Here is a 14484-nt window from a genome sequence, read left to right as displayed (position 1 = left end):
AAGAAGTGCCAGAGGTTTTGTGTGTGTTACAATTTGGTCCACACACCTAGTTGAGTATGGGTGACTCAGTAGCTACAGAGAGGGCTTGGGTTTCTGATTTTGAATGCTTATTGAGTCAGTTTTTAAGATTATGGTCATAACTATATATTATGAGATATTTTAGTGTGTCTTGGAAATTCATTTGATAGTGTGGGGAGGAATAGGGATAGCCTCCATTACTTAGTACTGGTGAGAAAAATACAGTATTGGGGAATTTACAGGCCAGTGGGAAAAGGCAACCCTCTTCTGGTTCATACCCTTGGCAGACGATCCTGATGTAAATGCTTATCCTTAACATACCATTCTATCTTGTCTTCTGAACATGGATGTTTTGGAAAGGTAGACTTACAATACAGGATGATCTATAATGACATTATGAAGGAGTACCCAGTGTCTGGGTTAACTTATAGACTAGGCCAGAAGCAATGTCACAAGAGATTTAAAAAACAGACCAATACCTCATAAGTGTATGGAAGGAAAACAAATCTATTCTTCTGCAGGAAGTCTTCAGCTGAACAACTTGAGTGGATTAAGAGGAAGTCCCTTAAGATGTGCAGCTCCTTACACTGAGTTCCATTCACACTAGCAGGAACAGAATGGTTTTTATGAAAAGCACGTTTTAGCTGCAGTCTTAGCTGATAATTTGTTTTTGCAATTGTGTGGAATACGGAAGTTGGTGGCTCTCTAAAAACTGCATTCAGGATTCTTTCTAAGAAGTCTAATGCAAACACTAGAACATCCATAGCCTCAGTCTTTTGTTTTCTCCTATGTAGAGGCTAAGGGCTAGTTCATATGCAACACTGAGGGGAGACACAAGCCAGAGTTTCAGCTTCAATATAGCTGTCAGGAAAGGGAGTCCATTACTTGCAGGATACTCTCAACAGCAGTCCCTTGTGTGGACAGGAAGGGTGCCAGGCCTGTTCAGAGCGTTTCCATTTCCCAAGTCCATGATCTTTGTACTGTTTCTCTCTGCCCTTGTCACTGTGAAAAAGACGTTTCCTAGACTTATGCTAATTGTTGTATATGTGCTTGATTGCTTCCGGATGAACTTATCTATTGCTGTCTGCTACATGCCTGTGTTTGCCAGCTGGTATTGATGGGGTGTCTGAGGACAATGAGTCACCCCCCTCCAAGGAATAACAATCTCTTCAAGGGGAAATGTCATAAGCACAAGAATTCCAGCATTCATTATTGACCATTCATTCTTTCATTGATCCATCACCTCAACCACTCTTGATTTCTCTGGAGAATATAAAGAGTGCTACCTGCATACTTAACTTTTCCTGTATCCTTCCATGTATGAGGCATGTGGGGGTTTGTTTAGAGAAATCAGAGGGGCATTTTCTAATTTTTATGGTTGCTGGTATGTTAATCTATATGTGGATGGGACTCTACTCCCATCTTTCACGCATATACATTATTCATGGAACTCCGACAACAAACTTTAATTTTATATTTATTTAATTTATAAAAATCTGTACAGAAATGTTGCTGGGTACTATTGCCATTACTACTTCACAGTCAAAATTGCAGTCTTTTGAATGTTAACTGAAAGCTCTTTTCAATATAAATGAGATTTCAGTCATGTTTCTTTATTATAAAAACATTTTCATATAAAAATACACTTTTTTGCTTTTATTGAAGGCACCAATATTTTTAGGCCTGCAGATGGGGATCATGACAATTGGACAAGAGGCATATAGTGGTTAGCTGCATGTTCAATGCCAGAATTCCTCCGTTAACAGAAATGAGAACACAGTGCTTGAGTCAAAGGTTCCTAACTTCTGCAAGATCATATCCTCCCATGAGCAAATACTCTTGGGTCCAACACTCGCACATTTCTCTGTTGCATTCTCATATATTTCCTGCAATTTGAATTTCTTGGTCATCTTCAAGAAACTGCTGGTGTGTATCATAAAGATTGTGCCCATGCAGAAGTGCTTCTGTATGCAAGGAAATTTTCTGCAATAGGAAGAAATGGTGGAAATCAAAGAATGAGGTTTGTCAGTTTGCCCAGTTCTGTTGCCACAACACTAGCCATGCCATGGTAGAATGAACTGCATAAGTAAATCTTGTTTCACAGAGAAGAGAAAAACGGGGGGATCTCATGGGGTCTTTTGATCTCATAGATGTAACTGGATGGATTTGGTTGAAACTTTTAAACATAAAAACAGAGGGAAGGGGGAGAATGGCAGCCAGCTGGCCAGCCAAAATACCACCTGATTCAGCCTGACTAACCCACTTGCCACACAAGACTAATTACCATCTGCCTGGAGGGATCCCAGAAGTGAGAAGCAGGCAAGTGGGGAGAAGCACCTCGGGGTTTGCTCTAGGTTAACTACCCAACCTACCATAGAGCCATCTATATCTGCCCTGTGGGAAGGATCTTCATCACTTATTTCACTTGTAATTTTATTAATGATTGTTGACATTATTTGTAAGCTGATTTGCTCAGATTTGTATCCTGAAGAGCAAGGTATAAACAATGGTAATACATGCTAATACAAATTGTTACTGCAGAAAAGCTGGGGGGAAATAGCGAAGTCATGCTGCAGTGCCCTTTGGAAAGGTATGTTCATTTTTTTCCATTGCTAAAGTCAGCAATCCAGGGGAATCAGTAAAGCAAGGGTGGGGAAATCAGGCCCCGGAGCCACATTCAGTCCTCCTGGGATCTCAAACTTGTCTTCTGGGGTTTCTCCTGACAGCCAGTCATTTGGTTTTTTGTACATGCAACCCCCATTCTGAAAGGTTGAAATGCCTCTTCTAAGACTTAATCTCTGGCAGTCAGAACTTTAAAGTATGCTAGCATTTTTATCTTTGGCCTCTGCCCATCACTGGATTGCAGCCTCTGAGACCTGCTGTGAAATTGAATTCAGCACTTGGACTGAAAGGGTTTTTCCATCCCTGCAGTAAAGTTTGATATACCACTTTGTAACTTTAATTAGCTCATTGCCATGAAACACTGCTATCCAGCCATGTAAAATACCATCATCTACATGTGCCAAATGTTCTATTCTTATAGCTCAGCAATGTAAAGAGAAACTAATTAACATGGAACAGCAACTATTTTGAATTCAGTCCGTATGGTACCAAACTGTGGGCAGCCTTGGACACTGAAGAAGTTTAAATATCAAAAGATGTTGATTAGCTTGGGGTGATTTCTGCCTCACAAAATATGCCATAGAAATTCATAGTCTATATTAACCCATGGAGTGTATTATTGCGCCATAAGAATGGAACACTAGCTCTGAGGTGCTTCACCATCTCCAAAGTCGCTGGCATACAGTATAGCCAATGAAGAAACACTGGTTTACCTGAAAGTCACGGATATAAGTAAGGAAGAAGCTTAGGAAAGAAAAAGCCAAGGACCATTCGGACGCTGTGCTTATGATGTGGAAAGCATAACCCTGTAGAAGACAAACAGTTTTAAGTATTTCTTGGTGGCAGAATGTCATCACTCCTTCTGATCTTGAACTCAGGTGATGAATGCTGGCAGGAATGGAGGCAAAAGAAAGCTTCCAGCCTGGGCTATAAAGACATAAAACAACCAGGCTCAGGGATGGCAGCATCCCTAAGTGCATGCCCTCAGGCACCAAATGGTGTATCAAAGGAAGGCCTTGGCTGGCAGAAGGGAAGGAAAATTGAAATGGGTCATTTTCCTCTTCACACTTTCAGAAATTCTTCCAAGAGGCCTAAACAGCTTTAAAAAACTCCTGTTCTAGGCTGCCTGGAGTACTGTTAGGGAAGGGGTGGGCAATTTCTGAAGGTCAAGGGAGCCTCACTGCCTCCTGCATCCCTACGTCGTATTTACACTGCTAAATTTACTGCCAAAATTCTGTCTGGCAAGAAAAAAGGATTTTGCTTTAGAACAAAGAAAAGGATGTGGCTTAGGCAACTGAGATTCATCATCGCAGTGCATTGATATGCTTTTTCTCCTCTCGTGAGGAAACAAAGGCAGCTTACATAGTTCTCCTTCACTGTATTTTTATCCTCACAACAACTCTGCGAGGTAGGTTAGGATGATTGTGAGTGACTAGCCTAAAGTTACCCACTGAGCATCATGGGCAAGCAGAGACTAGCCTCTGGATCTCCCAGGTTCCAAACCCAGCACTCTAACCACTATGCCACGCTGTGATTACTGTGTACTTATTTCTGACACTCCAAATCTCTGAATAAAATTTAGCAACTTTAGCTGAGCCCACTATGAGCAGTTTTAGAGCAACATGGCAAATGATTACAAACAGCTTTTCAGCAAATTCAACAAAAAGTTCTCCACACTAAAATGCTCTATTAGCTCTTAGGACCTGCTCTTTTAGAGCAGAATTGGTTTGGTTTGCTCTGATTCTAGCTTTGTAATTAAGAGAAAACTGTTCTGAGCGAAGGAGCTATTGCAAAGTGGTTGTAGTTCTTATTGGCATATCTGTATTCATAAAGAGTTTTGACAGCTAGCTCTCAATTTTCTTATTTCTGTGAATTCTTGACACAAAATGCAAACTCTGTCCAAGAGTAAGTCACCTGCTTCAAGTGTGGGAGAAAACTATCAAAGCAGTACTAGGTAATCCTGAAGTTGCTAATATTAATATAGAACTCAGTGCTCCCTTTTGTTATTAACTGCCTTTTTTCCTGTGTAGTTTTTCACAGATTTTGTCTTTGCTGGAGTATATACAGTATCCTTCCCTCAACTGTTGCCTTCTAAATGGGTTGGACTACAACTCCTAACATGCCCAGTCAGCATGGTCAAGCTAGCTGGCAGTGATAAAAGCTCCTGTCTAACGCACCTGGAGGACATAGCCGACCAGAAGTCCATGCCAATAGTGTTACATCAGTGTTAGAGGAAGAAAGAGGTTTTACGGTGTGGGAACACTCTACAAAAGGCCCTGGCCAAAAATGGAAAAAAGACAGTTCGTCACTTGCTTCCAGCTGTGATAGTTACATGAAATGTCAAGGTTTGGAGGTAGTATGTCAATTCCTGGCAACTGCTGAGGAAGACGAACATCCTTCATGAACACGAGAGATCTTCAGTTTAATCCAACTTTTCTGGATACCGACGGGGAAAGGATGCCAGCGAAAAGGCCACAGTACTCACAGATATCATGAGGAGCATCCCTGCCATGGACCAAGGACTTGGTGGGTTGTGTGCCCCTTTATCTGTGCATGGGAAAGTCTATTCAAAGAGGCTAGCAAATGGGCAGAAGCCTGGACAAGCAAAGATCAGATAATCCACCTCTTTTTTCTGGTAATTGTAACAAGACAATTGTGAACTTCAGCTACTTTATCTTCCTTGTTCATTGCCCTGACAAAATATTGCTCTTCGGGGCAACTATTACCTGTTTCAAATACTTTTGTTTCAAATATTGTTCTTTTGGGCAATTGTTTCAAATACTTCTAAGCTCCCTTTCAGGGGAGAAGAACCAAAAGGATACATGAATATGATTAGGCAGCTTGGAAAATATTCTGCAATGCAGTGGACAAATCTATTATGCATATTCTCTTAATCTTTTAACAAGAAGCAAACTTACTTTCTCCTGGGGGTCCCAGTGCAGCTTCTGTACTACATCAGTTCCATATGGACCACTGTGTAATACAGCAGAAGAAATTAACACTTTGCAACAAGTTAAGGAATGGCAGAGAGAGACACAGTGAGCATGCTTGTCTTACAATCCCACTTAGCACTTTGCTTCACAGCAAAGCCTCCCTAACCAATCTACTCAGGCAACAGTTCCAGGAGCCAGCTGAGTCCTGCGGCTGGGGCTCAAGTAGCTCTTTTCTTTTACAAACATATATACACATAATAAAAAGAATAATAATGATCACTGTGCACCCACCCCTCAGGAGACCAATTATTACCTTCATTTCATTTCATTTAACAATTAACAATGTATAATATTTTTCATTTATACCCATATCCCCTCCAAAAATTCATATATTCTTGAATAGGCTTATACCCTTTACCTTCCATCAATATTACTTTTACAAAATCTTCCCATATTTCATTATATTTACTTACTTTTATTATCCCTTTTTTGATTTTTATTTTGGTTGTCAATTTATCGTTAATTACCATATTCCATATTTCATTATTCCTCTCATTCCTTTGCATAACCCAATTATGTTTCCAATATTTAACCACCATTAACCTGGCTGCCATTATCAAATTTAAAATCAATTCTTTCTTAGCTTCATTTATATCTTGTTTTTCAATCAACAACAACAACACAATTCTTGGTAATATTTCTAAATTTATATCTAAAATTTCTTTAATTTCATTAAACACCATGTTCCATATTTTTTATATATTATCACAATCCCACCACATATGTTTGTAAGTTCCAATCTCTTCCCCACTCTCAACAAACATTAGACTATTTATCATCAATTTGGCTTAACTTAAATACCATCTCCACGTCACTTTATATCCATGTTCTTTAATATACTCTTCTGTTCCAAATATTCTTCCATTTCTTGTCTTTTATTTCATCTACATCCATTTCCCAAATTAATTTTAAGCTTTTTGTCTGATCCTCTAATTCTATTAATATTCTATAAATTTTAGCAATTCTTCCTTTACCTGTAGTCTTCCTTAATCTCACATTCTTTCACAATTGTTTCAAAATTTGTTAATTGTCTTTCTTCCTCCTTAAATTTTTCCTCCATCTTTATCCATTTTTCTAATTGTGTTAAATTTAACCAATTTAATTTGACCTAGTACACTCGTTAATTGTTATATTTTTTATCTTATTTTTCCAATCTTCCCATTTATATATTTGATTATTTTTTAATTTATTAATCCAATCCTTTGATTCTTTGGGAATTTCTCTATTTCCACCACTGGTATTAACAGAGAAACTCCCAGCATTAACTGCTGTCTTCATTTTTCCCACACTTCCTTCATATTTATTTTAAAAGGGACTTTGAATTCTCTTAATAATCTTTTATATATCCTTTTTAAACCAATATGTCTCTAAATGATCACCTATTTCCTTAATTCTTTTAATTCAACATCACTCCATATTAGTTCTTTAGTTACTTGGGTTATAAAATCTGGAACTATCTTTAATTGATTTGCAACCCAATACTTTTAAACATCTGGAATACCCAGCCCTCCACTTTTTGTGATTCATACCATAATACTTTACTTATTCTTGCTCTCTTCCCTCCATTACAATATACCTCCCATAACTTCTGTATTTCCTTTAATTCTTGATCATGAAACTTGATTGGAATCATCCAAAACAAAAAATCAGTCTTTGGCAGAATTTTCATTTTTATTACTGCTATTCCTCCAAACCATGATAATTTTACTTTTTCATATTTTCCTATTTTATCTTTTATATCCTTCTTTAACTTTTCATAATTTTTCTTCTTTAGTTCTTGACTATTTTTTGAAATATAAATTCCTAAGTATGTAATATTATTTTTAAATTATACTTTTCTTTTAATATATCAAGTTCTTCACTATTATGATTATATAACATTTCTGATTTTTCCTAATTTACTTGCAACTCAGAATATTTCCTTGAATATATTCTCTCTATAGTATTTATTGGATCTTGAAACGTTAGCAATGTAACATCTGCAAATAAATTAATTTTAATTTTCTGACATATTCCAATTCCTTCTATCTGTATATCATTTCTGATTGCATTTGCCAGTACTTCCATCATTAATGCAAATAATATTGTGGATAAAGGGCAACCCTGTCTCATTCCTCAGCTTAAGGTCATTATTTCTGTAATACCATCATTTACAATTATTTTGCCGTATTTTCAGAATATAACTGATTTATTACTTTCTTAAATTTTGTTACAAATCCCATCTTTTCTATTAAAATCTTCATTGTTGGCCATTCCACTTAATCAAAAGCTTTAAATATATCTAATACTAATATACTTGCCTTTAAATTTTGCTTCTCTATATAATAATTAATATTTAATACTCTCCTTACTACATTTGACATTTGTTGACCTCTTATAAACCCACATTTATCATTCTATATTTATCTACAAATTTATTCAATCTATTTGCCAATATTGCTGTAAAGATCTTAGCATCTTGATTAATAAGAGATATCGGTCTGTAAGATCCAGGGTTGTAAGATCTTTATTAGGTTTTGCTATCAATACTATCATAGATTGTTTCCAAGAACTTGGAATTATTTCCCCTTCCATTATTTTATTAAACATCATTTTCATCTTAGGAACTAATATTTTTTTTATTTTTTAAAACACCCAATCCATCAAATGGATCTTCCTCTTTTTATTTCTTCTATTTCTTTATACACTTTATTATAAAACTCTCTTTGATTTGTATTAGGTGCATATAAATTGGCTAAAGTCACCTCTTGCCCATAAATCAAACCTTGTATTATAAGAAATCTCCCCATGTGATCTCTTTTTATAACTTTTATTTTAAATGCACATCTTTTAGCTACAATAATTGCTACCCCTCTTGCTTTTGATGTACCATATGCTTTTTATATACATCTGCCCAATATAATTTTAATTCATTCACCCCATCTTTCTTTTGATGTGTTTCTTGTAAAAATATAATATCTGCTTTCTCCTTATGAATAGATTTTTTGATTCTGGCTCGTTTATGTTTTTCTCCCAAGCCATTTAAATCCCATGACACTATCTTCAATGTTTTCCCCATTTTATCAATATGTCAAATATTCTTTTTGGTATCCATATGTGACTAAACAAACATTCCAACAAAAACTTAATAGAACTACAATTACACTTCCCCATACTAATCCCTATCCCCCACCACATTCATTTATAGGGACCCCCCTTCTGGAGCTTTTCCTCCTTCCCAGCACTTCAGGCTTGTGGGGGGGGTGAGCCACCCCTACACGGACCCCAGACACCCACTCCACTCTCCGCAATCATCTATCCCCTTTTATTCTATACCCAAATTTCTGTTATATTTCTCACTTATCAATACTTCTTGTTTAAGAAAGATTCAATAACAACTACAACCCTACAGAACACAATATATATATTTTCTGTATCTGTTACAGGTTTTCTTGTCTCTTTTTACTTCCTTCTTCTATCTTTCCTCATCTTTCTGTTTCTATGGAGAACCTGAACCTCTTGTTGCTTTATTCAACTTCTTCTTTTTTCTTCTCTGTCTCCCTTCTAGAGAATGTTGGCATATCCATTAATTTCTGCAATTGCGCTGCATATTCATCATCATAGATAATTCCAACTGCTTTAGTAACTTCAGCGCTTCCTCCTTTGTATCAACTCTGTAATATTTTCCATTATATAAAAACCAAAAAAATTGTGAACCCCCAGCTGTTTTTAATGGAATTTTTCTTTAATATTTGGCAAAATTGAAATATATCCCTCCTCCATTGAAAAGTTGCATTACATAAATCAAGAAAAACCTGAATCTGGTATCCTTTGAACATAATTGATGTCATATCATGTAACTACTGCATCAATTGTTCTTTTTTTGCATATGGCCAATATCGAACCACCATGTCTCTCAGCGTTTTTCTTCCAGCTCTTCTTGGGCCAACTCTGTATTGCATCAGTATCCTATCTTGTAAAAGGAACATCTGGAAAAAAAGATTTAGCCCAGACCAATGTTGATTGAATCAATTTATCTTCATTCTCTTTCTCATCCTCTGGATATCCTTTAAGGTGTAAATTTGATCTTTGTTGTCTGTCCCGGATCTCAATCATGCTTTTGGGGACCTGATCTATCTTGGTCATTTTTTAAAACTTTTAAAACTATTTTTTAACTCTTTACATTTAGTTAAATCTTTTAACTTTAGTTAAATCTTTTATTCTTTCATCCATATTATCTATTTTGTACTTTAATTTATTCATATCCTCTTTCATAACTATCTTCATTTCTCTGAGTTCCTGTAAAAGTATATCAAGCTTGTTTGGTTGTGTTGATAATTGAGGCACTGATAAAATTTTTGATTTTTCCGGTGATTTTTTTTTCGCATCCATTTCACAACTTTTCTCTACTCTTGTCAGATGCAAATCCAATGGATGAAGTTTATAAGAAAGGCCTTGTTTCACTTTAGGTCATTGACAGATACTTTCTACATTCTTGCTACATTTTCACATCTAGCTACCAAAGAAAATTCATGAATATGTAATGACTTTTTTACAATCCACAGTTGTGATTTAACATCCAACTAGGAGGAGGATGCTCTTGAATTTATAGTAATGACTTATTTACACTCCACAATTGCAATTTGGCTTTCAATCAGCAGTGGAGCTCTTAATTTTATTGTTTTTGTTGTTAGTCGCAAAGTTGTGTCCAACCCATCGCGACCCCATGGACAACATTCCTCCTGGCCTTCCTGTCCTCCACCATCCCCCGGAGTCCACTTAAGCTCACACCAACTGCTTCAGTGACTCCATCTAGCCACCTCATCCTCTGCCATCCCCTTCTTCTTTTGCCATCTATTGTTCCCAGCACTAGGCTCTTCTCCAGTGAGTCCTTCCTTCTCATTAGGTGGCCAAAGTATTTGAGTTTCATCTTAAGTATCTGGCCTTCTAAAGAGCAGTCAGGGTTGATCTCCTCTAGGACTGACCGGTTTGATCATCTTGCAGTCCAAGGGACTCGCAGGCGTCTCCTACAGCACCACAATTCAAAGGCCTCAATCCTTTGGCGCTTAGCCCTCCTTATGGTCCAGCTTTCACAGCCATACATTGCAACTGGGAAAACCATAGCCTTGACTATACACACTTTTGTTGGCATACACACTTTTTGTTGGGTGATATCTCTGCTTTTTAGTATGCTGTCTAGATTTGCCATAGTTTTCCTCTCCAGGAGCAAGCATCTTTTAATTTCTTGGCTGCAGTCCCCGTCTGCAGTGATCTTGGAGCCCAGGAAAATAAAATCTATCACTACCTCCATTTCTTTCCCATCTATTTGCCAGAAAGTGATAGGACCAGATGCCATGATCTTAGTTTTCTTAATGTTGAGTTTCAAGCCAACTTTTGCGCTCTCCTCCTTCACCCGCATCAAGAGGCTCTTTAGTTCTTCACTTTCTGCCATGAGAGTGGTATCATCTGCATATCTGAGGTTGTTGATATTTCTCCTGGCAATCTTAATTCCAACTGGTGACTCATCTAGCCCCGCCTTTCTCATGATGTGCTCTGCATATAAGTTAAATAGGCAGGGCGACAGTATACAGCCTTGCCAAACTCCTTTCTCAATTTTGAACCAATCAGTGGTTCTGTGTCCAGTTCTCACTGTTGCTACTTGACCCAAATATAGGTTTCTCAAGAGACAAATAAGAAGGTCTGGTAGTCCCATCTCTTTAAGAACTTGCCACATTTTGTTGTGATCCACACAATCAAAGTCTTTAGCATAGTCAATGAAGCAGAAGTAGATGCTTTTCTGGAACTCCCTTGCTTTCTCCATGATCCAGTGTATGTTGGTAATTTGATCTCTAGTTCCTCTCCCTCTTCAAAATCCTGCCTGTACTTTAGGTAGTTTTCAGTCCACATACTGCTGGAGCCTAGCTTGTAGGATTTTGAGCATAACTTTGCTGGCATGCAAAATGACTGCAGTGGTGCGGTAGTTTGAACATTCTTTGGCATTGCCCTTCTTTGGGATCGGAATGTAAATTGACCTTTTCCAATCCTGTGGCCACTGTTGAGTTTTCCAAATTTGATGGCTTATTGAGTGTAGCACTTTTACTGCATCGTCTTTTAAGATTTTGACTAGCTCAGCTGGAATACTGTCACCTCCACTAGCTTTGTTGTTGCTCAGACTTCCTAAGGCCCATTTGACTTCACATCCCAGGATGTCTGGCTCAAGGTCAGTGACCACCCCATCGTGGTTATCAGGGACGTTAAGCTCTTTCTTGTATAGTTCTTCTGTGTAATCCTGCCACCTGTTCTTAATCTCTTCTGCCTCTGTTAGGTCCCTGCCATTTTGGTCCTTTATCATGCCCGTCTTTGCATGAAACGTTCCCTTCATATCTCCAATTTTCATGAAGAGATCTCTGGTCCTCCCTATTCTATTGTTTTCTTCTATTTCTTTGCACTGTTCATTTAAGAAGGCATTCTTATCTCTTCTAGCTATTCTCTGGAATTCTGCATTCAATTCAGTGTATCTTTCTCCCTTGCCTTTCACTTCTCTTCTTTCCTCAGCTATATAATATCCCAAATATTATCAACAGCTGCAATTTAACATCCAACCAGCAGAGGGGCCTCATGAATTGCTAATAACATAGATCCAGTCTATATATTCTCAATATAGCACTTCCGCTTCTCTTCTGTCCTTTTTATTTTAATTATTCCTTATCTCCGTAACAGTGCAATAGCACAAACAAGCTAATCCTGACACATTAATTAACTTGATTGTACACTCCTCGTAGCTTTGTCTCAATATTTTCCTGCATTTTCCTTTTCAGCACCTGGGCTCAAGCGGCTCTTAAAACCACTGGTAGAGTAGGCTTTGTTCTTTTTCCTTCCCCACAGGGAAAGGAGAAGCAGAGTGGAGCTGGCTGAGAAGCATGAAAGAAGCACCTGGAAAAGAAAGAAGCACCTGCAAGCATTCACCAACTGCAGGCCTTAGACTGAGCAGGGAAGGGAAAAGACTGAAAATGCCAACAAGAAGAACACCAACAAAGATCTGATTCTGTCAGGGCGTGCAGCTTAGCTCCTGGGTGTTTTTCAGCTTGGAAGCAATCTGGCCCCTGGACAGTCTGTAGTTTTTTCACCCACTGTAAAGTGTTCTAACCAACAACAAACCAAATGTGCCAAAGGAAGGCCAATCATTGCTGAACCGATCCATGTTACTACCTCTTGTGCCTCCATATCATCCTTCTGAGATAGAGGCACAAACAGTCCACTTATGCAGCTCCCCAACTCACTTCCTCATTGGTGTCAGAAGGCTCCCTCAAGAGTAGCATGGGATGTTGCCCAGGAGTCAGATGGAGATAGAAATCAGATTCCACAAGTCAAAGCAGGTTCTTCTGCTCACAAAGCTCTCTGGAGCCTGCCCAAAAGTTCAGCTTTCCCCAGCCTGACAGTGCTCAGATGCAATGAATTATGGCTCCAATCACCCCAGGCCAGGTATTATAGAACAATAGTGGAAGAAGGATTTTTCTACTCCCTTCAAGCTTTACTTCCTAGACATATTTGGTTTGCCATTTAGGAAGCAGGTTGCTGAACTAAGAAGATGTTAGTCTGATCCCCTAAAGGCAATTCTGTGCTCTTGAACTTTCTCAGAACCAAGTTCTGTTGAAATCAGAGAAACTGCTGAATATATATATATATGGGGGGGGGTGCTTTCCTAGGCAAGCTATGCTAAATCAGTCCAAGGGAACTCAGTGAAAATTAACACAAGATTAGTTACTTTTTGATGGCAGATACATATAATATGAGGAATATGCACAATGTATACTTAATAACAGCTATTGAAATCCATACCTTCTGTGACAGATTTCAGCATTACCATAACTATTGCTTTTTTTATCCATTATTTCTTTGAATGAAAACTCTGCTTCAATTAAGCGTATACTTTTACGCAACAGCTCACATTCACCATTTTCACCACAAAGGATACTATTCAGAATACTTAATGCACACCAGAGCAGAACTGTCAATCTAATCCAAAAAATGTTCTTCCCGTGAATTCCTGGCTGCATCTTATAGGAAAGAATGGTCTGAACTAGAATGTAAATGGCTCCGATTCCAAATGCAAGGCAAGATCCAAATACGTGCACAGGAAACAAAGCACTTTTCTAGAGGAAGAGAACAGAAGATTTCAGAGACAGAGTTGTATCTGAAAGTTTAAATAGTGTGATAACCAGTTTAAGAACTGAACTATAGAAACAGGAACTCCTAACAAGAGAGCATGTATGCAAACTGTCCTACCGAAATAATAATTAAAATTATGAATTATGAAAATTCATTTCATAATTTTAATATGAAATTATTTCATTCAAACTTTATTCTCAAACAAATTGTCCAATTATCTTCTCCTTTACTGGCCTTTGTTTTCTGCTAGTTCACATTAAAAATAAATCTTTCCAAGTGTTGAAACAGCAAAATTGACCACTTAATGTTACGGATTTGTAATTATAGCATGTTTACCCCATTCTTCAGCCAAAAAGGATCTGTAATATATATCCTGTCTTTCCTCCAGGCAGCTCAAGGTGGCCTATCTGCAGTTATTAGGTAGCCTGCAGTTCACCAGATACTCATTGCACAGAGTAGGCAAACTGGAAAGTCCAGGTTCATAAGTAATAAGTAACTAGAAAAATGAGAACTTTTGCTCTAGTGTGAGCCAACATCTGTCACATTTTCTCAATGTATGTCACATCCATTGCTATAAAGATTAATTTATTCTGTTGAATTTATGTTGGTGGTGATATCAGCTTTATTTTGTATTTAACAACAGGTTTATTTCTATCCTGGATCCTTTTCAGTCCGGCTTCAGACCCGGGTACAGTACTGAATC

At 37.7% G+C, this 14484-nt stretch overlaps 1 protein-coding gene across 2 annotated transcripts in view; it reads right to left on the bottom strand.

Annotated features, from left to right (window-relative positions):
- Window positions 1-1478: 1478 nt before the first annotated feature.
- Window positions 1479-14484, bottom strand: part of DRAM2 (DNA damage regulated autophagy modulator 2) — a 23286-nt gene continuing 10280 nt past the window's right edge. For both annotated transcript variants that reach the window (XM_044447509.1, XM_044447511.1), the window contains 4 exons: window positions 13588-13765; window positions 5559-5641; window positions 3354-3446; window positions 1479-2001 (listed from right to left, as the gene is read on the bottom strand). In XM_044447509.1, the coding sequence (XP_044303444.1) occupies window positions 1894-2001; window positions 3354-3446; window positions 5559-5641; window positions 13588-13765 (462 nt within the window). In that variant the 3' untranslated portion in view covers window positions 1479-1893. The remainder of the gene's footprint in view (window positions 2002-3353; window positions 3447-5558; window positions 5642-13587; window positions 13766-14484) is intronic.

The sequence above is a fragment of the Varanus komodoensis genome, unplaced genomic scaffold (genome assembly GCF_004798865.1).
Source record: "Varanus komodoensis strain SLA01 unplaced genomic scaffold, ASM479886v1 scaffold52, whole genome shotgun sequence".
NCBI lineage: Eukaryota > Metazoa > Chordata > Lepidosauria > Squamata > Varanidae > Varanus > Varanus komodoensis.
Note: the sequence above shows the minus strand (reverse complement) of the source record. Positions and strands in the feature narration are given on the sequence as shown.